This window comes from Schistocerca cancellata, chromosome 3, assembly GCF_023864275.1.
Source record: "Schistocerca cancellata isolate TAMUIC-IGC-003103 chromosome 3, iqSchCanc2.1, whole genome shotgun sequence".
NCBI lineage: Eukaryota > Metazoa > Arthropoda > Insecta > Orthoptera > Acrididae > Schistocerca > Schistocerca cancellata.
In genome coordinates this window covers 863,957,005-863,982,539 of record NC_064628.1, presented here as the reverse complement: position 1 = coordinate 863,982,539, position 25,535 = coordinate 863,957,005, and the positions used below count along the sequence as shown (strand labels likewise).

The 25,535-nt window shown below is 43.9% G+C and overlaps 1 protein-coding gene across 1 annotated transcript in view; it reads right to left on the bottom strand.

Moving 5' to 3' along the window:
- LOC126175920 (serine/threonine-protein kinase SMG1) overlaps window positions 1-25,535 on the bottom strand; it is a 383,335-nt gene that overhangs the window by 248,166 nt on the left and 109,634 nt on the right. Inside the window, exons 9-11 of the mRNA XM_049922990.1 lie at window positions 25,005-25,156; window positions 22,516-22,694; window positions 20,148-20,299 (exon numbers count right to left, since the gene is read on the bottom strand). Coding sequence (XP_049778947.1) covers window positions 20,148-20,299; window positions 22,516-22,694; window positions 25,005-25,156 — 483 coding nt within the window. The remainder of the gene's footprint in view (window positions 1-20,147; window positions 20,300-22,515; window positions 22,695-25,004; window positions 25,157-25,535) is intronic.

Genomic DNA, 25,535 nt, shown 5'->3' with positions numbered 1-25,535 from the left:
GTTTAGAATCCCATGTAAAGAATGCAATAGGTTCTTCAAAATAAAACAAGACTTATGAAGACTTCTTACTGTCTAACTCTTAGATACTAAAATTACAGTTAGTGCTGAGACAAATACACCATCTGGACATTATTTACAAAATTAAGGAATGTTCATGATCTTTCTTAGAGATGTGGTTGCCTTAATATTTTGCCACACTGCTATGAAGGCTTCCTTCCATTTTGCACAGCTGCATGAAAGAAAATTGGAGAACAGCTTGGCACACAGGAGAATGGGGCTATTTTCCAACCACACACAAAATTTTTTAAAAAAAAGTTGTACTCTGTTACAGGCGATCTTCACCTCACAGTTCCCCTACTTACAATGCTCCCAATTCATAATTAGACAACTGTCATCATCTACCAGATAAAGGCCACCCCCTAACTTTTCCATGATTTATGATCTTCAGCACACACAATCCATACTGTTCCTGTACTTTTTGTAATGCCATCAACCCACTTTCCATTAAGTTTTTTTGCCTAGTCTCTTCTTATCTTTTGAAACCCAGCAAATTACTTCTGTGATCAATCCATCAGCCATTAACCTAGCTACCTGTTCTTCCCATCCACCATTTGCACTTATTTGTAACTGTTTCACACAAGAAGTCCCATCTCTCAATAAGTCAAAACTGGTAGCACACCCAGACTGTAGATTTTCCTGTTTAGGAAAACTTTTAAAAACCATGTTTAGTTTTAAAAGTTAAAAAGCTACAAAAGGCAGTTTTGCTCTTCTGTTTATTACTTTTGTTGCCAATACAGCCATTGTCTTCAAACTGTCTTGAATTAGTGATCTCAGAATTCATTTTCAGGCTAATTTCAAACTTGCACCTTCAAGTTTTTACCCTCTTTGAAATCAATATACATGAGAAACAGTATAATGTCAACACGTAAACAAAGATGGTGCAGGTATATTCCATTAACATGTATTCTTTCTTCATTTCTAATTTGAACTATTCCTCTGGGGATTCTATGAATAGTTTCACTGACATGGAATCTCCTTGTCTGACTCATCTTTCATATCTGAATTGCTGACTGTCATGACTCCAATGGCCCATTTTGCTTCATACACTTTGTATCATCATCATTGTTGTCTTCCCACTGCACGATAACATCCATGTTTTTCTTCCATGTTGTATGAGGCTGAGTATTACCATCCATCAGTATGAAGTCTGGGCCTACAGCACCGCACAACTACTGCATGTGAAATTCCAAAATCTCCTCACGGTACTGGACTGTAGTTAAATCTTGCTGATTCACCCATACAATTTCATCAACAGGTGTTCAAGTGGTCGACATAATCCCTCCCCACACCATCAGGGATCCTCCTCGATACTGGTCCCTTTACATAATGTTTGGATCTCGAAATCACGTTTCATGTGCCCACCAGAAACAAATCCATCGAGAATTGCCCTCCAGACCAAATCGGGACTCCTTTGTAAAAACAACATTGACCCACCGTTCGACCACCCAGGTGACATGTCAACAGCTCCACTCTAGAAGTTCCCTTCTGTGAAGGCATGCCAGAGGAAAATAGGCAGCAGGTCTCCAACAATAAAGGCCACTCTTTTGAAGACATCTGTACACAGGTTGCCTCAATACAATACATCCAGGGGATGCTACGTGATCAGATGCCACTTGCAGTGCAGTAGTAAGGCGGTACTGTCATGCCATTACAGCCAAATAATGGTCCACTCTTTCTGATGTCAGACATGTTCGGCCACATCCTGGTCTCTGGGATAGAGTTTCAGTCTCTATAAACTATCGTGTCACCTGAAACATAATGGAACGATTCACATTATGCCGGCAGGTCACATCAGTTTGCGACTCTCCTGCTTCCATTCTTCCTATGGCCCTCCACAGCAGGCGTCTTCTCTGTGCCACACTGCACCATCAGTGACTGTGTACATAGCGACTGTTGATGTGAGACTACCCTGCAAACACTACCCCACTTGATAGGTGCCCTGACGTCAATGCTGGCATGGTTGTCCATTGACAGGAATACCTTCCTCCATGCAGAGCACGATCACAATGACATCTGTTGACAGTTTGCATGATTATATCGTGAATTAGACACAGAACAGGAAAACAGCAGTTTGTTGCTTTAATTTTGGACACCAGTGTATATAGTGCAGTGTGTATCCAAAACAAGTTTCTAACAATGGAAAATCCAGGATGGTATAATGACAATATTATCAAAAGGATAGACTGCTATTCACCATGTAGCAGAGATATTGAGTCGCAGACAGGCACAAAGAAAGACCACCTCCACTGCCCCCAAAATCACCCTCTGTTGACTTTCCAGAATGTCTTAACCTTGAACCTTGCCTCACAATCATTCCCCAAATCCCTCAACATGCAAGCTAACCTCATATTTGCAGAAAGAACCACAAACCACCACCTAAAATCTCATCTCAACCTTATTATCTTACCCGCTGACAAAGGCTCCACCACTGTTATGAACCACAAGGATTACGTGCCAGATGGACTCTGTCAGCTGTCAGATTCACCCACCTACAAACCCTGCCACAGTGACCCCATTCCAAAAACCCACCAGGATCTTCAGTCTTTCTTGACATCATTAGGTCCATCCCAGAACCTCTCTCCCCAGAGTCAGTCTGTCTCAACACCCCTATTATTCTCCACATTTCTACCTTCTACTACACACTTCCTTAAGTACATACACCCAACTACCCAGGATGCCCCATTGTAGCTGATTGCTGTGCTCCACTCAGAGAATCTCTGCTCTCATAGACCAACACCTTTAGCCTATAACCCACAGCCTACCCTTCTATATAAAAGATATCAACTATTTCCTCCACTGACTCTCCACAGTTCCCTTTCCTTTACCACACAGTGCCCAGCTTGTGACTACTGATGCCACCTCCCTTTAAACTAACATCCCTAACACCCATGGTCTACCACTATTGAACACTATCTTTTCCAACACCCTATGGATTCCAAACCTACTCCCTGCTTCCTGGTCACCATGACTGACTACATCTGATCCACTATTACTTCTCCTTTGAGGGAATCACCCACAAATAAACACGGGGTTCAACAATGCGCACACACGACACCATCCGATATCAACATATTTATGGGCCACCTAGAGGAATCCTCCCTAACCTTCCAAATTCCCAAACCCCTCACCTGGTTCAAATTCACTGATGACATCTTCATGATTTGGATTGAGGGTGAGGAGACACTACCCACATTCCTGCAGAACCTCAACACCTTCTCACCCAATCCAAACACTAGCAATAATCTCAACTTCGACAGCTGCCACCCATTCCATACCAAGAAGCCCCTTCCACACAACCTAGCCACCCACTGCAATCGCACCTGTAGTGATGAGCATTCCCCCTCAAAATATACCAAGGGTCTCACTGAGGCCTTCACATACCATAATTAACCTCCTAATGTTGTACAGAAACAGATCTCCCATGTCTTATCTCTCCAGTCACCCACCACCTCCCACAGTCCCACCATCTGGTCACAGTGGAGTGTTCCCATCTTGACTCAGTATGACCCTGTCCAGGACTGGAGCAACTGAATCACTTTCTCGTCCAGGGTTACAAATATCTCTTGTGCCCTGCAATGAGGAATGTATTACCCACTATGCTCCCCAATTATCCCACAGTGGTATCCAGCCAGCCACCAAACCTCCATAATGTCCTCATCCATCCCTACACAACCCTTGCTCCCAGCCCCTTGCCTTGTGGCTCATGTCCATGTAATGGATCTAGATCCAAGAGCTGTCCCATACATGCTCCCATCACCAGCTATTCTAGTCCATTCACAAACATCCCCTACCCCATCAAAGGCAGAGCTACTTGTGAAAGCAGTCATGTAATCCACAAGCTAAGCTGCAACCATTGCGTTTCATTCTACATGGGCATGACAACCAACAAACTGTCCGCATAAATGGTCAACGACAAACTGTGGCCAAGAAACAGCTGGATGACAGTTACTGAGCTGCCGAACACAACACTCTTCATTTTAATGACTGCTTCACAGTCTGTGGCATCTGGTTCTATCCCACCAACACCAGTTTTCCGGAACTGCACAGGTGGGAACTACTCCTTCAAATATATCCTACATTCCTATAGCCTCCTGGCCTCAACCTTCAATCAATCATTGTCCTTCACCTACCTATTCCCTTCTCTGTTCCCACTCCACAGCCTTCTATTCCACAAGCGTAGCCATAGCCTTTTTTATTCCCTACTTTTCTGGCCCCCTGCTGTCTAGCCTCCTGACTGCACCTAGCTGCCTTACCCTCTCTCCATCTCGACCCTGCATGCTCCCATAAACACCCATACACATCCTGCTCTCCTTCCCCCTTCCCAACTCAGCTACTCCTACCCTCCAAATTGCTTCTTCCATCACATACAGTTGCTTGCGGTCTGGCCACAGCAGACAGAGAGAGTGGTCGCAGTCGTGTGTGTGTGTGTGTGTGTGTGTGTGTGTGTGTGTGTGTGTGTGTGTGTGTGTGTGTGTGTAAGCATGCGCACTGCACGTGTGCTCTTCTAATGGTTTTCAATATTTCTCTCTAATAGCAAATTTTTATAGTTTCTTCTAAGACATTTGCGAACAGTTTTGTTTAATCCAGTGTATTCTACCATATTACTGTTTATTCGATACACTCCCTTTGTCTTTAATAACTGCGTAGTTTATTTTTTTCCTTCACTTCATTTTACTCATAACTGACACCTTTTGCTACTTACATAAGTATCTTTGTTAAAGAATTGTCCCCTTTTTACCTAACTCTTATAATCTTCACCATCTTGGACTTTCCATTGTTCTACTAAATCATTTTGAAAATTATCAACTCTTTGCATAATTTAACCTGATGTTCCTTTCACTCTTAAATAAATTACCATAATTTAAGCTTCTGATTCCTTGCCTGGTGAGTTAGTTTCTTTCCAGCTATGAACAGGTACCCGTTACCACTATATTTCTTGGAGTCTTAATAGCCTCTGATCACTTGCAATTCAAAAGCACTTTGAGATTATCACAGCTTCCACAATTTCTGTATTCTTTCATAAAATATGAAGGGTGATTAAAGTTTTAACGAACACCTCACAAAATAAAGTTACGTAACTACTTTTTGTTTGTCTGCAGGTACATCTGCTGTTCTTTCACACAATAAAATTCTGAAGTCACAGAACTACTGCATGCTACCAGTGTGGATCCAAAACAAAACAGTGCAGGCCATCGATAAAGTGGGGTATCTTATTTTCTGCTATTTAAGTGGAACAACGCTTCTGCTATCCATAGCAAGTTTAGTGGAAGTCTACAGCTACAATGCACCATCACACAACACAATGGTAATGTGTGTAGATGTTCCTAGGCACTAAAGCAAGCCTGACTGGCAAAGAATGGAGTGGCTCACCATGCCTCCCTGAAGGACCAGGAAGCACACGAGAATTGGCGATCCTGGTGTTCTGTGATGGCATATCACAATCAAAGCCGTAGTGGAGTAAATGAAATTCAGTCATGGATCAATTTATGTATTTTGCACATCATAAAGAGTATCGCCTGCTGGATTCTGCCACTGCTCACACCCATTCAAAAATCCTGCCAAATTGAGGCAGCAGAAATGATGCAACTGTGGTAGGTCAATCCAGCTGACTTCTTTAGCTACCCAATCATAATGAAAAAGTACTGAACGTATCACTATGACCCTATGGCGATGGAGCAAAGTGATCAGTTCAATATTGGGCAAGGTGACACCACGTGTTTCTTTTCGCACCGTCACAATATCATGCTAACCAATTAGGCTCCGAAGGGGCAAACTGTCACATACGCACACTACTGAAATCTACTGACGGGGTTACGGTAATCTAAGGGCTGTGTGCGCTCCCCCGGCAACACGCCACTTCATTCTGCAAAGGACAAATCCCACATGCCCCCCCCTTCTTTTTTACTATAATATTTTGCCTCACCCTCGTATTCTCCTGACAATGACAGCCATTTACTGTCTTCCTCTTTCCTCATGACAGGCATTTCCAGAATGATTTTTTTTTGGGAGGGGGGATGTTCCCACAACAGCCAAATTGCAGATTTTTACAACCAAGCCCCTACCAAGTCATTCACTGTTGGGAAAATATGTTTTATTTTGTTTTGTTTTAGGGTGCAGAAACAACTAGGGTTACGTACGCATATTAGAACTGTAGACCACGAAGACTGAAAGAAGTTAAAAGCGATTATACGCTAAGCCCAATCAACAGAAGCAAAGACAGCTAAACACAGGTACTTTGAGAAAGGTCCATAAAATGTGCCATAGAGAAACAAGGGTCCTAAACTATTGGGTTAGAAAACGGTGAATCGTCAAAGGCTGAGGGCAATGAGCTCAAAGTGGAGGGATTGTTCTCATGAAGGGAGATCCACTGATGATGGCAAAGTAACACCACCTGCTGACAGACGCCAACACAGAGATCGAAGGAATTGGAAGAACTAGCGGGCTACGGTACTAGGACTGCAGCCTTGGCAGTAGTGTCAGTGGCCTCATTTCCCATCAGACCGACGTGACCAAGAACCCACGTAAACATCACAGTGGCGCCATCAAGACTGAGCAAGTGACAGCTTCCCTGGACACGTTGCACTAAGGGTTGGACGTTGTACAGAACACACAGGCTCTGAAGGGCACTGAGAGAGTCTGAGCAGATGACGCAATTGAAAAGCCCATATCTCCAGGTGTATTATGTGGCCTGGTATAGAGCAAAAGGCTCTGCTGTAAATACTGAGCAGTGTTCTGGAAGATGATACCAAAAATCGACAGTGCCAATGACGAAATTACACCCGACACAACGGTCAGTCCTAGAGCCATCAGTGTGCACAAAGGTACTATCACAAAGTTCTGTGCAAAGGTCGTGGACAGAGTGGGACTGGAGCAGTGTCCTTAGGAAGCGAATGAAGGCCAAGGTGAACACGGGCCGCCACACAAAATCAAGATGGTGCAGGGTTCACACCCACTGGGAAAGCTGCAGGTAGCACATAGTTAAGCTGCCGGAGCAAGAGGCACAAGTGAACTCCAGGAGATAACATCGAAGAGGGACACCACCTATACTAGCAATCAAACGAGTCATGGAAGGAGGTGGTATAGGACGGGTGGCCATACATGGAAGACAACCAGCATGCATGTTGAGGAGAAAGTCACGGTAGTACGACAGTGTTAGTTTGGTAGTTTATGCATTCAGGCTCTCAACCAGGCTAGTGTACTAGGCGCCAGTGGCCAAACAGATGTCACGATGGTGTATATTACTGACACGGCATAAAAGGGATGGATGTGCAGATGCACAAACAAAACACCCATAGTCTAGTTTCGAATGGACAAGGGACTGATACAAACGGAAGAGGATGGTCCAATCCAGGTCACAGTAAACACCACTGAGGACGCATAGGCTCGAACGACCTCCTCTCAGCCCTCTTGCCACAAGGAGACCATTTTAACTAGGTTGCATGTTGGGCACTGTCTCTTTAGCCATCACCATTTGTTAAGCAGTGCTCCTCCACCACTTTGTGCACACTGCGCCCAACTTTTGACTGTCTGCAATTTCCTGATGGAATGCCCTTTTTTAAGAGCTTAGGTCCTGTTTGTGTTTGAGTTATTGGCTGTTTTAGCAAATGATGCGCAGGTTGTCAACCACATTTCACTTTTTATCCATCGTAGCAATATGGCAAAGTACATTTAGTTTTTACTTTTGGAGCTTCATTTCTCTATGGGGTATTTTAAAGACATTTCTCCATGTCCATTTTTTTCACTGTCTTGTCTTCCATTGTTTGGGATTGATGTGTAGTTGTTTTTAACTCCTCTCTTTGTCTTCTACAGTTTTGACATGGGCGTAGGACAATAGTTGTTTTTGCACCCTAAAACAAAAGGGGGGAGGGGGGGGGGGGGGCATTGGAAGGAGCGCGGCATTGGAGACACTGGCAGTCATGGGGTATTTTCTCACAATGAACCAATTGTCATCTCTGAACATAAACAGAAAGAGGCTAAAGATTCAAACACCCTCCCACCTGCAACACAGTTTCTCATGGTTTCATGTTCTGAAAACGGTCAGTCCTCTGGTTCGGTAAATCTGTTTATTATTCAGAAAGGTGTCAACGCAATTGCCGGCCCTGTGAAATCCTGCTCTCATTTATGCTGTGGTATTTTGTTTTTGGAGACTATTTCTGATTCTCAAGCACAACTGCTTGCAGCTTCACTCCTCCAGGGCTATCCTGCTCGTGTCGAGGTCCACCGATTGCTGAATTCTTCCCGTAGCGTTATTTACACTAGGCTGTTCGATGATATGACTGATGCAGAAATCAAAATGTAGCTCTCTGATCAGGGCCTTGTTGCAGCCCACTGAGTGATGAAAAAGGTAGATTAATCCTTAGTGCTCACATGTACTCTTTTTCACATTTTTTATAGTGGTGCTTCCATCAAAGATCAAAGCAGGCTATGAAGTTATCACAGTCCAATGGTACATTCTGAACCCGATGTGCTGCTACCAGTGTCGTCATTAGAATTACACTCTAATGTTCTGTTAACAACCGGCCAAATGTATAAGCTGTGGTAGGGACACTCCCAAGGTTGACTGTCCACCTCCTCCTCCCCACTTTATCGACCACAATGGCGACCATGCTGCCTCCTCCCAAGATTGTTCCATGCATCTCGATGATAAGGCCGTCCAGGAGATATGGATGAAGGAAAAAGTGCCTTAACCAGTCACTCACAAGTTGGATGCTTGTTTGTGCACTCTACCATCCGACACGTACAGTACCATTCTTGCTGCACGTTGCTCCACGGTGGGCATGGCACACAGACATGTGACATCAAATTCACTGCCACAGTTGTATTATAGCCCAGGGTCATGGCAGCATCCCAGTCTCCTAGTCCAACTGTGCAACAAGCCACGAAACTTTTGCCTCACAGGACGAAGTCACCTGCTACACAACCAGCAGGTCCGAAAGTACAGACGGAATACACATGCAAAGACCTCTTAAATCCATCCAACCAACATCTGAATATTCCTCTGCCAACCAGAGAAATCAAACAAAGACAAATGGTCTTCTCCTTGCTGACTTGGGGATCATCTTCAATGGTGTTGCCATGTGATACCATAGCCCAGCCGAAATCCATGTCACCAGAGCACACTGCCAACTGTTTTTCTGCCCTGGACTCTGCAGACTGACAGAAGGAAAATGTCGACACCTCTGCAGATCTCATGCAGCAGGATCCTCCAACCTCTGCTTCCTCTACCAGTGAGTCTTCGAGAGCTGACACTCGATAGCCACCGAGGTGACACCCCTTCATTTTTTCCATCCTCCCCTTTCCTTGTCATACTCTCCTCCAATGTGATGATCTCGGCCTCTGGCCCAACAAAGAGGACTAATGGCTGCTCTTTGAGTTGCAGTCTCCTCTTGTCCTCCGCCTCCAGGAACAAAATTTCATCCTCACAACAGTTCTGAGCTCTCTCTTTTCTTCCCAGTTCTCTTTGACCTTTCCCTTGAGGACAGCATTCCATCTCATGGGGGAGACTCACTGCACATGCGGGATGGAATTCATAGCCAACCCACCTCCTGACTACCCGACTTCCAACTGTTGCAGTTCACCTTTTCCGTCCTCACTTGACCTTTTTCCTTTGTACCATTTTTATCCCTACACCATTTGATGCCACCAAGGTAGACTTCCTCCACCTTATTGGGCAGCTACCTCACTCCTTTCTGCAACTTGGTGACTTTAATGCGCACCATCCCCTTTGGGATTGTCCCAGAACCTGCCCACGGGGTGCACTCTTCACTGACCTTCTCAATCAACTTCACCTGCTCTACCTTAACACAGGAGTACCCACTTTCCTTTTAGACCTATCCTTTCTGCACTGCCCAGCTTGCCCATCATCTCAAGTTGTCCGTTCTCTCTGATTCATACTCTAGCAACCATTTCCCATGTGCTATCCATTTGCTGACACACACTCGTCATACGTGCATATCCAAGTGGCAGCTCGCTAAGGCAGACTGGAGGCTTTACTCTACCCTGAGGCCCTTCGATGAACATTGTTTCGCCAGTTGTGATGACGAGGTAGAATATGTTCAAACATTACCCTTACTGCCACAGAACATCCTATTCCTCATGCTGCTTCTTTACCCCACTGTGTCCTGGTGCCTTGGTGGACTTAGGCATGCCAGGGCAATTTGCATGTGGAAAGATGCTCTCCATGTTTTTAACCATCACCCTATGGCGAAAAACTGCATTCGTTATAAACAGTTGATGGCAGAGTGTCGTCACGTTCTTCGGGATAGCAAAAAGAGTAGCTGGATTTCCTTCACTAGTTCTTTTAACTGTTCCACTCCCTCTTCCGTCATGTGGGCCAACTCCGACGGCTCTCTGGGACCAAGGTCCAGCCCCCAATTTCGAGCTGTCCATAGGAGATGGATGTCATAGTGGACCCTATTGCTATCTTCAACACCGGGGCCACTTTTTTATGGAGATTTTGAGCTGCACCCACTAATACCCTGCCTTCCTCCATCGGAAACTGGCATAGAAGGCTCAGGCGATACCATTCTCTTCTCAGAATCTTGAGTGCTACAATACCACCTTTACTACGAGGAGCTAGATCGTGCACTCACTTCATCCTGATCCTACAGCCCAGGGCCAGATGATGTTCACATTCAAATGTAGCAGAACCTTTCCCTAGTGGGCAAGCACTTTCTCCTTCATATGTATAATTGCATCTGGACAGAAGGCTAGTTTCCAGATGCTGGCGTAAAGCCATTTTCATATCCATACCTAATACGGTAAGTTATCACCCCATTTCTCCCACCAGTTGTGTTTGCAAGGTGATGGAACTTACGATTCATGACCGGATGGTATGGCAGTTTGAGTCTCACAATTTATTAACCACTGCACAGTGTGGATTTCAAGTGTGGTCGACCATCTTGTCACTTTGTCAATCCACATCATGAATGGTTTTCTGTGGAAATACCGGACTGTGGCCATGTTTCTCGATTTGTAGAAAGCCTACGACATCTGCTGGAGGACTGGTATTCTCCGTAATCTCTACACGTAGGACACTTGTGGTAGCCTGCTTGTTCCATTCAGGAATTTTTAAAAGACCGAGTTTTCAAGGTATGTGTGCATTGTGCCTTGTCGGACACCTTTATCCAGGAAAATGGTGTGCATCAGGTTTCTGTCCTGAGGGTCGTCGTCTTTGCTTTCACCTTTAGCGCTATAATGGCTTGTCTCCCACCAGGCATCTCAGACTCCCTTTTCCTCTTATGATTTTGCGATCTATTGCAGTTCTTCACGGACCTGTCTCCTTGAGCGACATCTTCAGTGATGTCTCTACCATCTTTACTCGTGGAGCATCAACCATGGCTTTCGCTTTTCCACTGACAAAACTGTTTACATTAATTTCTGGCTGTGCAATTGGTTTCTTCCATTGTCTTTGCATCTTGGGCCTGTTGCTCTTCCATTTGTTGTAACTATGAAATTCCTAGGGCTCATGCTCAATAGGAAACTTCCTTGGTCCTCCCAAGTGTCTTACCTGGCAGCCCGCTGTATGTGGTCCTTCAATGTCCTACGTGTCCTCAATGGTACTCCCCCAGATGCAGATCAAACCAGCCTCCTCTCTTAGTACTGGCCCGTTGTCTGTTGAAAACTGTAGACTATGGGTGCTCTGTTAATGAATCTTCACATCAATCCCCTTACACTGTCTCAATCCCATCACCATCATGGTATCTGTTTGGCCACGGGTGCCTTTTACACTAGCCCAGTTGAGAATGTGTATGCAGAAGCTGCCGAACTGCTGCTGTCGTACGGCTGTGACTTTCTCCTCGGCACATATGCATGCCATTTGTCTGCCATGCATAGCCATCCATCCTATGACCCCTCCTTTGATGACTCCTTTGACCACCAGTAAGGGGCGCATCCCTCTTCTCTGTTACATCCTGAAGTCCACTTTTGGCAACTGCTCCGATGGCTTAACTTCACACTAAATGCCACTTTCGCAGAGGGTGTGAACCCTTCAATACCTTAGATTCATGCGGTGGCCCGTGTTCACCTTAGCATTCATTTGCTTCCTAAAGGACACTACTCTAGCCTCGCTCTATTGCATCAGTTCCACGACCTTCACATGGAACTTCGTGATTATTCCTTTGTGTACACTGAAGGCTCTCAGACTGACTGTGGTGTTGGGTGTGCCTTTGTCATTGGCACCGATGTGGTTTGGTATCAGCTTCTGGCACACTGCTCAGTATTTACAGCAAAGCTCTTTGTCCTGTGTCAGGCCACAGAGTACATCCGACGACACAGGCTTTTCAATTGTGCCCCCTCCTCCTACTATCTCAACACCCTTCAAAGTCTCTCTGCACTGACCACGCACCATCCCTTAGTGCAAAGGGTTCAGGAAAACTGTCACTTGCTCACTCTTGATGGAGCCTCTCTGATGTTTACTTGGGTTCCTGATCATGTCGGTCTGCCAGGAAATAAGTCTGCTCACGCTGCCGCCAAGGCTGCAGTCCTCGTACCTCATCCCTCTAGTTTCTATATTCCTTCCGATGACCTGTGTGTTGTCATCTGTCAGTAGGTAGTGTCACTTTGGTATCGCCTTTGGTCCTCCCTCCATGAGAATAAGCTCCAGATTTTTAAGCTTCTCCCAGTGGCTTGGACTACCTGCTCTAGGCCCTTCCGCCAGGAGATGGTCATTTTGACTAGGTTGCGTATTGGGCACTGCCTTTTTAACCATTGTCACCTGTTAAGTGATGTTCCTCCACCACTTTGTACACATAGCACCTAAGTTTTAACTGTTCGCCATTTCCTGAGGGAATGCCCATTTCTTAACCATTTATATTCCCACTTCGGTTTGCCATCTGAATTATTGGCCATTTTAGCAGATGACACGCGGGCTGTCGACCGCGTTTTACTTCTTATCCATCCTAGCAATATGGTGACGGCCATTTAATTTTTAGTTCTGGACCTCCATTTCTGTATGGTGTCTTTCATAGCTCTTTCTCCATGTCCTTGTTTTTAGCTGTCTTCTCTTATGTCACTTGGGATTGATGTATAGTCGTTTCTTAACTCTTCTGTGTCTTCGTGTTCTATAGTTTTTACTTGGGCGTGTATGACCACAGTCTGGGAACCCCTGGATTAGAAACAGCAATACACACTACACTAGCCTTTACTAAGTGCCACCATCTTATTGCAATTTTTTTTTTTACTTTAATGAGGCATACAACAATGAAGCACGACCCTGTCTGCCCTATTTCAGTTCCACTCCAAAGCTGTGGCTTTTTTGGTGGTTTACTGACATTTATCTAAAGCTTTCTGTCCTACCAATTGCTCTGAGAGCTGAAACACACTTTAACTCTCCCAAAGTTGCAGGGCACTGTCTTCAGTATCATTATTTTCCTTGTAGCTCTCAATGAACTTGTGGACTCAATGGAAGTGCATACACTATGTAGATGACTTTTGTGCTTAGTACAGCCCTCAGTCAGCGGCTCTCGCCGAGCATCAGCTCTAAGGAGCTCACTGTCAGGCATCATCTTGGGTGGGTCTATGGCCATGGCTTTTATTTCTTCTACACTAAATCACAGGTCATCCATTTGTGTCATCACAGCATGATATACCCAGGTCTAGGACTTTTTCTAGGAACGAAGTACTCCGAAGTAATTATATAATCCCACTTTCCAGGCCTACTCTCGAATAATGAACTGCCATGACTGCCCCACACATCTGCTAAAATTAAAGTGCAGTTGAAACTGAATGCACTGAAATTTCAGTCATTCGTCTTGGCATGAGATCACTTCATTGTATTATTCTTTTATAGGCTCTAGTTTTATCAGGATTGGACTACTGATGCCAGGTATATGGTTCAGAGGCAGCCTCAACATTACGAATTGTACATCCATTTCACCACTGTGGCATAATGCTGACCACCGGAGTTTCTGAATGAGTTGAATAGATTCTTGTAGTGTAGTCCCATCCTTGCAGTTTCGGCATCTCCAACTTCTACTCAATTATTCCACTACTGTCCACCAATTCCCTAACCACTCCTGCACCGATTCTTCACTGTCTCCAGGAGTTCTCACCCCTAACACTTGACCTAAGGCAAGACTCCAAATTGGAATCAGATAGGAGATCCTTTGTAGAGGTCTTTCTCTACTCCTGGTTGACTGCACCCAGTGAATTGCTTCATGCACCAATGCCTGGGGTTTACCTCAGGAATTAAGTCGTTATAACGAACAGAAGAGCAACAGGCCCAAGAAGTAAAGATGGTGGGAAAAACCAACTGCGCTGCCAGAAATTCATACAAACGGTTTTGTCAGTGGAAAAATGAAAGCCATTGTTGATGCCCCATGAGTAAAGACGATTGAGACATTGCTGAAGATGCAGCTCATGGTGACAGGTCTGTGGAGAACTGCAATGGATCGCAAAATCATCAATGAAAAGCGAGCTGGAGATGCCCGGCTGGAAACAGGCCATTATAGTATTAATGGCAACAACAAAGATGATGATGCTCAGGACGGAACCCTGAGGCAAACCATTTTCCTGGACAAGGCAGAACCCAAGCGTACCTTGAAAACCCGGTCTTTTAAAAATTGCTCAAGGAAATTGAGCAGGCGGCCACAGAAGCCCTATGTGTAGAGAGTATGGAGGGCACCAGTCCTTCAGCAACTGTCGCAGGCTTTCTCCAAATCGAAAAACACGGCCACAGTCTGGGATTTCTGCAGAAAACCATTTATGACATGAGTGGACAAAGTGACAATATGGTCAACTGCAGAACGCAGCACCTGAAATCCACACTGTGCAGTTGTTAGTAAATTGTGAGACTAAACACCAAACCAGCTGGGCATGAATCATATGTTCCATCACCTTGCAAACACAGCTGGTGAGAGAAATGGGGCAGTAGCTACAAGGAAGGTGTTTGTCCTTACCGGGCTTAGGTATGGGTATGACAGTGGCTTCACACCAGTGTCTGGGAAATGTGCCCTCTGTTCAGATGCAGTTGTACGCATTACATAGAAAGTGCTTGCCCGCAACAGAAATGTGCTGCAACATCTGAATGTGAACAGCATCTGGCCATGGGGCAGAGGATCAAGATGAAGTGAGAGCATGATCTAGCTCCCTCATAGTAAAGGTGGTATTGTAGCACTGAAGATTCTGAGAGGAGACGGGTATCGTCTGAACCTGCTCTGCTCGTTTCCGATAGAGGAAGGCAGTGTGACAATGGGAAGAGCTCAAAATCTCCACAAAATGGCGGCACAAGGTGTTTGAGATAGCAAAAGGGTCCACGATGACATCATCTGTGACTGTCACCACAACTGGGGCAATGTTGTTCATCGAAGGTTGCCAGGGAGGAGTAAAGCCTTTAGTCAGCCTGAGTAAGCTGCCATTTGGGTGTGCTCGTAGGTGGCATGGGAGTCAGCAAATGGAAGGCACACGAGAAATGGTCACTTGAGTACATATCAGAGAGAATGGACCACTCTAGGCAATGGGCAAGCTGGGCAGTGCAGAAGGATAGGTCCAAATGGGAATAGGTGTGTGAGGAGTCAAAAAGGTACGTGGGTGCTGCTGTGTTAAGGCAGAAGAGGTTCAGTTGATTAATAAGGTCAGCCAAGAGGACACCTATCTGACAGGTTCCGGGAGAACCCCAAAGGGGATGGTTCACATTCAAGTCACCGAGTAGCACAAATCAGTGAGGTAGCTGCCCAATAAGCTGGAGGAAGTATGCACTGGTGACACTGAGTGACGGAGGGACATAAATGGTACAAAGGGAAAAAAAATTAGGTGAGGGAGGAAAAGGTGGACTGCAACAGCTTGAAGTTGGGTGGTCAGCGTGATGGGTTGACTAAGAATGTCATCCTGTATGAGTAACATGACTCTCCCATGAGATGAAATGCTAACCTCTGGGGGAAGGTCAAAACTGGCGGGGAAAAAATACGAAAGCTCAAAGCGGCTGTTAGGATGCAATTTTGTTTCCTGAAGGCAGAGTACAAGGGGACACTATGATGCTAAAAGCAGCCATAAATCCTCTTTGTGGGATCCAAGGCAGCTAACATTCCATTGGAAGAGTGTCATAATCAGAAAAAAATTAAGGCATGTCACCTCAGTGGCTGCTGAGTGCCAGCCTGCAAAGACTCCCTGCTGCACGGCACAGAAGCAGGAGGATGCTCCTCCATGAGGTCCACAGAAGCATCAGCTTTCTTGTACAGTCAGTCTGAGGAGACCAGCACTGAAAGAACGGTTAGTGGTGCGCACCGATGACACGGAGGTCGGCCGGGTAAAGGTATCACATGGCGACACCGTCAAAGAGGACCTTCGAGTCGGCGAAGGAGAAGACCGTTTGCATTTGTTGGACTTCTTCGAGCCTTTCCAGTTATCAGAGGAAGACTCAGGTGTTGTTTGGCTGGAGGGATGTTCGAAGTCTTCACGGGACTACGCCTTTCCGGCCTGCAGGTTGTATTGTTGGCGGCTTCACCCCTTGAGGCGAGAGTTTGATGGCTTGTTGCACAGCTGGACGAGGCGACGGCGATGCTACCTTGACACTAGGCGATTTCACAATCTCAGATCCGAATCTGAGGTTGCATGTCTGCCTGGCCATGTCCCTCATGGAGCGAGATGTAGCAAGAACAGAACTGTAAGTCCTAGATGGTAGAACACAGGGTTTGCAACTAGACAACAACTTGTGACCACTTTTTCTTTTATGCGGATCTCCTGGACTGCCCGTTCATTAAGATACACAGGACAATCTTTAGAAGAGGCGGCATGACAGGCATAGCAGTTAATACAGTAAGGAGGAGGTGGTGGAAAATCACGCTATGGAGGAGCAAAGCTGCAAGCAGTTGTTGTGCTTGAGAATCAGCAGTAGTCTCCAAAAGCAAAGTACTATTTCATAAATTAGAACAGGATTTCACAGGGCCAACAATGGCATAAGCACCTTTCTGAATAATAATCTGATACACCACTGTGAAGGGCTGACCGTCTTCAGTACAGGAGACCACGAGGAACCTTGGAGCAGCTGGGAAAGTGTTTGAATCATTAGCCTCATTCCTTTTATGTTTCTTAGCCGCTGACTGGGAAGATGATTGGTTCATCGCGAGAAAATCCTCACGATTGCCAACGACTCCGATAGCACACTCCTTCCAACTGGGAGCCCCCTTCAGAAAGGGGCACACCCACCTTAGGTGACCGTCCGCACCTCAGTCAAACCTCCTAAACACCTGACAGAAGGGCCAATCAGCAATTTGGGAAGGTGGCAGCTCAGGCAATCAACCCTCCCTGGGCCTGGCCTGTACCAGGGGTTACGTGCGAACCCTATCTGTCGATCCGGGGTTGGGAAATGCGCGTTACCCAGTCACCTGTTACACGTCAGAAGTATAGGTCGGTCTTCAGGAGCACACAGGGAAGAAGAAGAAGATTAACCTTAAACGCCGAAACAGAGAAAAGGTAGGAGAAGGGAAATGAAGAAAGAAAGAAGGATCGAAGAACATTGGAGACACTGTTCTGATACTGGCTACTGAAAATGCAGAACACATTTCCAAAAACATCCTAGACATGTTCCCCAAGGAAGGGGGAAAAGAACAGGAAGAGAACAGGCTTGCAGCACAAAAGGGAAAAGATGTTGCAAAGGCTGGGGCCTTGTGTTAGCCGAGTGTGAAGCGGCCAAAGAGGAGCGAGCCCCCTGGGGGATTTGGGAAAATGTGACGTAGCGAAGGCTGGACATTTAGAGAATTAACACCATTAAGTTTCATGTATTTTCACAGCAGTAATTAAAACATTACAACTAACCCTCATCCAAGCACTTTCATTTTAGTTAATATTAACCCTTACCAAGTCCATTTCATATTTTCGTCTAAGTGATGTCTTAAGAACAATTCCCCCCCCCCCCCCCCCAAGTAAAATTCCACTAACATATGACCTTTGTCATTTCTGTTATCAGACCTAATTATAAGTGCATAAATTCACCAAAACAAGGCAGTGCCTGATCTGCTCAATCCTCTTTATCTACTTGTTATTAGCCTGGTTCAAAAATGTTTTTGGTAAATACAGTGGCAGGATACGAAATTATGTCGAATCCTCCATATCGCCAATTCTTATTCATTGCAATACAACCTTCTCGGGTATCTGCATCAACTTGCAGTTTGTTTGCAAATATTCTGGAAGTCATATGCACATTCACAGGAGGGTATAAATCTTCCAAAATGTTGTGGATGGAGCAGGAATCCTGTGAAGATTTCATTGCATTCATGTGCAAGGAAACCCTTCATTTGCACATCTCTCTTATTGACCCACTTGTATGTCTATATAAGGACTGAGTATCTGCTTATGTACAGGTCCTATCAAAAACAAAAAATGAGTAATGTAAAATCAGCAGGGTATAAATGGAAGAATATAGTTAAAACCACGCTCAAAAGTATATGTGAGTGGAACAGGTTGTGTACCTGTGCTCTGACAATAACTGAACTTTCTAATCCAAGTAATTACCTTGATGGTAACACGATCACAATAAAACAAATGGATTGCAGCCAATGACACTTCCAGGTCACCAACCATCACCAACGACAATGGATGACGTCCATAAATAAAATGTCAGACTCGGATTGCGAGAGGGGAGATGGCATCTCTTGGGCACCAGGTTGGCCTTGTCCTGGGACTTAAGTTTCTTTTTTTTTTTCCCCCTTTCATAGACTGTGGAGTGTAGGGCATAGAGCAGGCTTCTATAAGATCCAGAAACGAAAAAGAGTGTGTGACCTTGGGCTAAGCAGACTGTGTCCCATGGCCAAATGGTGTAGCAGGCCTGTGGCCCGAGAGATGTCAGGGGGAGGGGTTCTAGGAGGTAGACCCATCACTGGTGGGCACCACAGAAGGGAGGCACTGCTTCAGCAGCACCTGCAGGGGAGGGCGAGGGACTACCAGTGGGAGAGAGGGGAGAGGGAGAAGAGAGGAGGGTGGTATTGGGATAATAAAGAGGGAGGAGGGGGAAATTATGTAACAGGCAGAAAGAGAGAGAGAGAGAGAGAGAGAGAGAGAGAGAGAGAGAGAGAGAAGGAAAAGTGAATGGAGCACTATAGTTCAATTCTTTTATCTTGGCAGCTCGCGCATGCCCACCCAGAAGCGGGAGATTGCTGCGTTGCCAGTTGCACACGACACACGCGCCAATAGAAGCAGCACCATAGTATAGCATAGTTCGCAAGCTTACGTTTAGGGGGAAGCGCGCAGTTCATGAAGTAAAGCCACCACGGCCGCATTAACCCTTTCGCTGCTACAAAGACGTGCTCCCTGCAACCCGCATTGTGCGCGATTTTGTCACTGCACTGCTCGCCTGTGCAGACACATCGTGTTCCGACTGCTTTGACACCCTTATCATTCGATTCCACAAAAACTATTTGGCCCAAAAATTTGATTTTCACACATCTTCTTGACTGATAGCTTCCCCCCATAAATGACTTAATTTTGTTTCAATGTTCAACGCAGTTATTATGCAGCATTAAATATAGTAAACCATTGCACGAAATTTTGAAGAGTTTGCAGAGGTAAAAGTCCATAGAGTATACTTTCCGTATGGTCGATTTTAGTTGCCACAATGTTGAGAATGAAATGTGGACAAGATTCCTAAATTTCATATTAAATTTACTATATAACAATATCTCATTTAAGTATCACAAAGGTGTCGTATGTAACATTGAGAAATATTCCGTCTTCCACGACTGTAACAAAAGTTTTATATACACTGAGCATGTTTGGCTTTATTTTAAAGCACTTCAATCAATCAAAAGGAAGTAGACAAAATACATTAAACAAAACTGTGGACTTACAAAAACATTAGGACTTGAATATACCGTCTATCAGTGAAGTGCTATGAGCTATGTCAAATATAATTTTTGTGTGTGGCACACACGAACATCATTTATTTGCTAAAACACTGATCAGCCAACACAAACGTTGAATATTGTGTTACCGCAGCACAAAACTACGAAAAGTGACTTGGCAATGGAGGAGACAAAATACTGTCCACTGAAGATGCTTCAAAAGAGAGAAACATGTCTGGTCTAAATAAGTCGCTTATTACAGTTGCAGAAGAGGAATATATTGCAGTACTATTGGTAAAACTGCGACTGTCTTACCTAGATCAGCTAATGCAGCTAGGTGAAACATGACAATGAATTTAACATCCTTCTCACTATAGACTGTGTCACTGTGGGGGTTTGCCTGACAAAAATCTTCTATGGTGGGAACAATCATTTTGTATGCTCTCTCCAGATCTCCCAAGACATATCTGCAAAAAAATTATTGTCACATATTAACAACTGGCAGGAATTACATGTACTATTTATTATATTTACTTATTAGACAAAACATTTTGGAGATAAAAAAAAGCATCTGCAAATAAAATAACTTGAGATATATTTCCCATGTGATATTTCAAGCATCTTGAACCAAAAATTGCAAATAATAATATGAGGAAGCATTAGAAACCTCAGCAGCTAAGCTTTTCATGAGAGAGACATTCACTCTCATTCAAATAGGCACAGCAGTAAATAGCTATTGACCATCATCACTGAGAAAGTTCAACCGCATAGCTACATCCTTTTAGGATTCCCATCTCACAAACATCTCCCAATCCTGGCTCCACATATTTCCAAATTTCTTATCCTTGTCCGATAAGACTAGGCACGATGGAAACAAGGACTCCCACTGGAGGCTTTTACATGGTTGGTTTGATATGTCAGGTAAATTTTCATAAAATATGGAAACATTTTTACTGCATCTTCATGGTTGGTAAGCTTCATTATTCCAAGGTTCATGTAAAGAATATCAACAACATACAATGTACAGTTCATTGTTCAGCCATCTGACTTAGTGTGTCAATCATAACTGATAATGGAGAAAACTGAGTTTCATCCTGTTATTGAACATTTTCATTTGAAGGGTTGGACTGCTGCACAAATCAAAATAGAATTGGATGGAGTTCATGCCAGCTCTGCAGCATCATTCACTTATGGATTGATTAATTTAAAACATGGTCAGACAAGCACTGAAGATAAAGCATGCACCAGCTGTCCAACTGAGGTCACAACAAATGAAACCATTGACAAAAGCCATGTATAGTAACGCAAGATTGCCAAATAAAAATTTGCAAGTCTACTGACTCAGAGAATTGGCTATGAAAAAGCTGTTTGTGACGTGGGTGCTGCAATTGCTCACAGCCGACCAAAAGAACATCTGGCAAAACATTTCAACACAATGTTTGGTGATGTTTAATCACAATCTGGATCCATCATCCAGAGTCAAAACAGTAGTCAGAACAATGGACAAAGCCTGATGAAGGTGCACCAAAGAAGATGCAGACTATTTTGTCAGTTGCTAAGGTGATGGCCACAGCTTCTTTGGATTCCCAAGGAATAATCCTCACACATTACTTTGAGAAAAGGCAGAACCATAACTAGGCCCTATTAAGCTCCATTGTTGGATCATTTGAACTTGCACTGGCTGAAAAAAAGACCAAGGCTGGCACAGAAAAAAAGCATTCTTTCACAGGGATAATATACAATCCCACACACCAATGATGATAATGGTGGAAGTGCATGAACTGGACTCTGAATTTTTTTTCTCATCGACTCTATTCATCAGACTTAGCCCCAAATGACTTCTTCCTGTTCCTTATCATGAAACTCTGGCTTGCTGGGAAGAAATTTTCATCAAATTGTGGGAACTGCAGTCAATGAGTAGTTTGCAGAGTTTGGCAAAACCTATTTTTCCAATGGTTTGAAACATTTGGAGGATTGCTGAACTAAGTGTATAGCTCTAAAAGGTGGCTGTGTCAAGATGTAGGCTAAATTGCTTATGAAACAAACACTTTTTCTCGCTTTTTTACCATGCTTATCAAACAATCCTCATAGGTTGAGATGAAATCATTAAATGCCCAATGTTTCTCTTTGGCTGCTGTTACCTTCCACTCTTAGCCTGACACTGTTGTTATACACAGTGTTGATAATGACATGTAGGTGACAAGGCATAACAAAGAGTTCGGCATCACAGCTGGGAGAGGGGGGGGGGGGACCACCACCACCAACAAACACACACACACACACACACACACACACACACACACACACACACACACTGTTTACTGAGGTCTCATTTCTGTAAGAGTTATTTACAAGTTTATAAATTACACTCTTTAGAAAAAAAATAAACTGACTAGGAAAATCAGCTAAAGTGTGTGCAGATCAAATAAACTGACACCACTTTAGTGACAATCACATTAGCCTCTTAAAGTTCCCCCGCCCCAAATTCACTAATAAATGAAACTTTAAAAAATCATATTTTTAACCATAACTTCCTTCTTTGCATCCTTCACATCTAACAATGGATATCAATTTTCTGACTGTAAAACAATGTCTAATTAAATATTTTCATTCATTACACACATCATTAACTTTCAGAGTATCTACAATCTTAAATAAAAAGTTGTGTGCAACTTATTCTCACCTGTATGCTTCCTGTAAGAGTGGAATATTTTTCAAATTCAATAAGCTATGATGAATTCCTATTACTTCCTTCTGGATAAGTAATGAAGGTGAAAAACGCAGCTCCAGAAGATATGATGAAGGTCCCAACAACTTCTGAACAAGTTCTACAGGGAGATTAGCACTGACCTCTCTCACAACCTGCAACATCACATAGAACATGCTATACTGCCTACTTTGTCAGCAGGTGGGAAATGTCAAAGACAGAGACAGGGAATACTTAACTAAATCAAACACTGTAACGTAATGAAACTATACGTATACAAGAAGTAGCACTGGTTATTTAAACATAATTACTGTATGTCAATTGTCATACATCTTTTTTTCAACAAAGTGCACAAAATGGTGAGATAACACGGACTTCCACAACATAAAAACATGAAAAGTTTTCCTCCCTCTAACCACAATACTGTCTCACACATTGTTCTTGCATTGTTGCCTAGTTCATACGAACAACCCCCCCCCCCCCCCCCCATATGGCCTGACCATCAAATTACCTATCTCTGGCTGCAGCCCATCCTCCCACAATGACCTCCATTTGTTCCGATTCCACCAGTCCTTAACCCTCACCATAGTCCTGCAAAACCATAAAAATCAGGCCCAACACCTTGCAATACCTCTTCTCCATGTACAAAAGTTCTCCTGCTCTGCAATCCTAAATTCTCACATTTATACTCTTGCCCTCTAGGAACTACAGCAGCATGCACAACACTGCATCAAAAAACTTTCCACCCTGTTCATTTTCTACTGTCACCCTGAACTACCACTATCCACTACCTGTACAAGTGCCTCCAAACCTACCCCACTTCCCCTAATAGCTGCCAAGCCTGCCTCACAGACCTACTACATTTACCATACCCTCAAACTCCCTCCCACAACCCCATAGATCCAAAACAAGGTCATGAACCTTTCCTCCAAAAACCTTAGTTCCACAGAAGTATTAGTCCTTTCCAAAGGTCTTACTTTCTACCCAACTCCCAAATTCAAGCATGCTGAACTTGTTAAAGATCTACGTAGGGATAAACGATTGTCATAATAAAATAAGAGATATCAGGGCTCGCATGGAAAGATACAGATGTTTGTTTTTTCCATGCACTGTTCATGAGAATTATTATGAAGTTGGTTCAATAAACCCTCTGCCAGGCACTTAAGTGTGATTTGTAGCGTATCCATGTAAATGTGCTCTCCTCCTCCTGGTCCCTACAGTGGAAACACTTTATCCCGTCAAACCTTACTAATCAGACTAAACCCAAAACAAGTACTGAAACCTGCCTGACTCCGTTCAATCCTCCATCCAACTGTGATCCATCTCACTGCCCCCAAATCACCCTGTCAACATTCCAGAATTTCTTAACCTCGAACCTTTCCCCACATCATTACCCAATTCCTTCAACATGGAAACCAAACTTACTTCTGCAGAAAGAACTGCAATTCACCACCTAAAAACTGATCCTGACTTTACAATCCAACCTGTCAACACAGGCTCCAGCATTGTGGTTCTGAAAGACAGGGGATTACCTCTGCCAGTTGTCAGATTCATACACCTACAAACCCCATCCCAGAAATCCGACAGAATCTCCAATCCCTCCTCAAGTTGCTACGCCCATACATAACCCCTCCCCCACAGTCTTTCCTGAAGTCCATAAACCCAACCACCCAGGATGTCCAATTTTGACTGGTTATTGTGCCCCCACTGAAAATTTCTGTAGTCGTTGACCCATACATTCAGTGTATTACTCACAACTTATCTTCCTATCTAAAAGACACTAACAATTCCCTCCAGTGACACTCCACAGTTCCTGTTTCTTTACCACATGCCACATCACTGTTGATACCACTTTCCTCTATACTAACATCCCCCCATTTCCACAGCCTTGCATATATTCAAAGGAACGAAAACCATATGATAACATGTATCAGTGTTTCAAAAATCCCAGAAGGCTTTAGATCTAAAGCGGAATATGAAAGGTTTTGTTTGAGACCAAGACCTCAAGAGGTTCACAGATTTTTTGTGAACATGTACTTCGCCAGCACAGGGTCCAAAGTTGCAGTGCTGCTGTTTTATGCTATACTGTACATATATCAATACAATTTCTTATACTATAGAGAGTGCCATGGTGGTACAAAACTTTAAGGCTAATCCAGACAGTAAGAAATTATGTGAAGCATAGGTGCTGAATTATTAAAATGCTAGGGTTTATAATATGAAAAAGGAAGAAATTGTAAAACAAGTACTGATATTGGAGTGAAATATAAAGTACTGATATTGGAGTGAAATATAAGAATTATATCATGTATGTACAGAAGTATGGAAATTTGGGGAGGAGGGAGGTCAAGAAATGGTGTAGGCAGCAAGTAAGACGGAGGAGGGAGAGGGCACAGATTGAGAGATGGTGGTTGCTTCGTAAGTTTTAACTGACAGGCTCAAATCTACATAGAAATTAACTGTACCTTAGATATCATTTTCAGCATGGATATTGTGGTTTCATCATCAAACTGACATGCAAGCTCAAGTTGTCTATCAATGAGACTATATAAGAGTTCATTTCCAGAAGATGTTCTCGTCTGCAAATATGACAACAGCAAACACGTACTTTCATTTCCTAAAACAAACAAACCAAAAACACACAATTTTGGACAAATTTCAAAGTTACAGATATTTAATTTTTGTTTATCACATTGTTCAACTGTGTACTTTTTGCTACGTACATCTACAAGGATATGGACAACAAGACTTTTACCTAAAAACACATTCTTACGAATCAGCACTTACAACAATGCACCTTTCCAACAGTTTTTCAAAGAGGTGATTTCATCCCTTATATGTGAATTTAGATTTCACACAAAATACATGTTATTGCCACCATAACATCCTCACTGGACATTTCCCAGACACTTCTTTAGACGTGAGAGCACATGGACACTAGAGGGCACCAAATCTGATGAACAGAATGGATGTCCGCAACACTGACTTTACACATT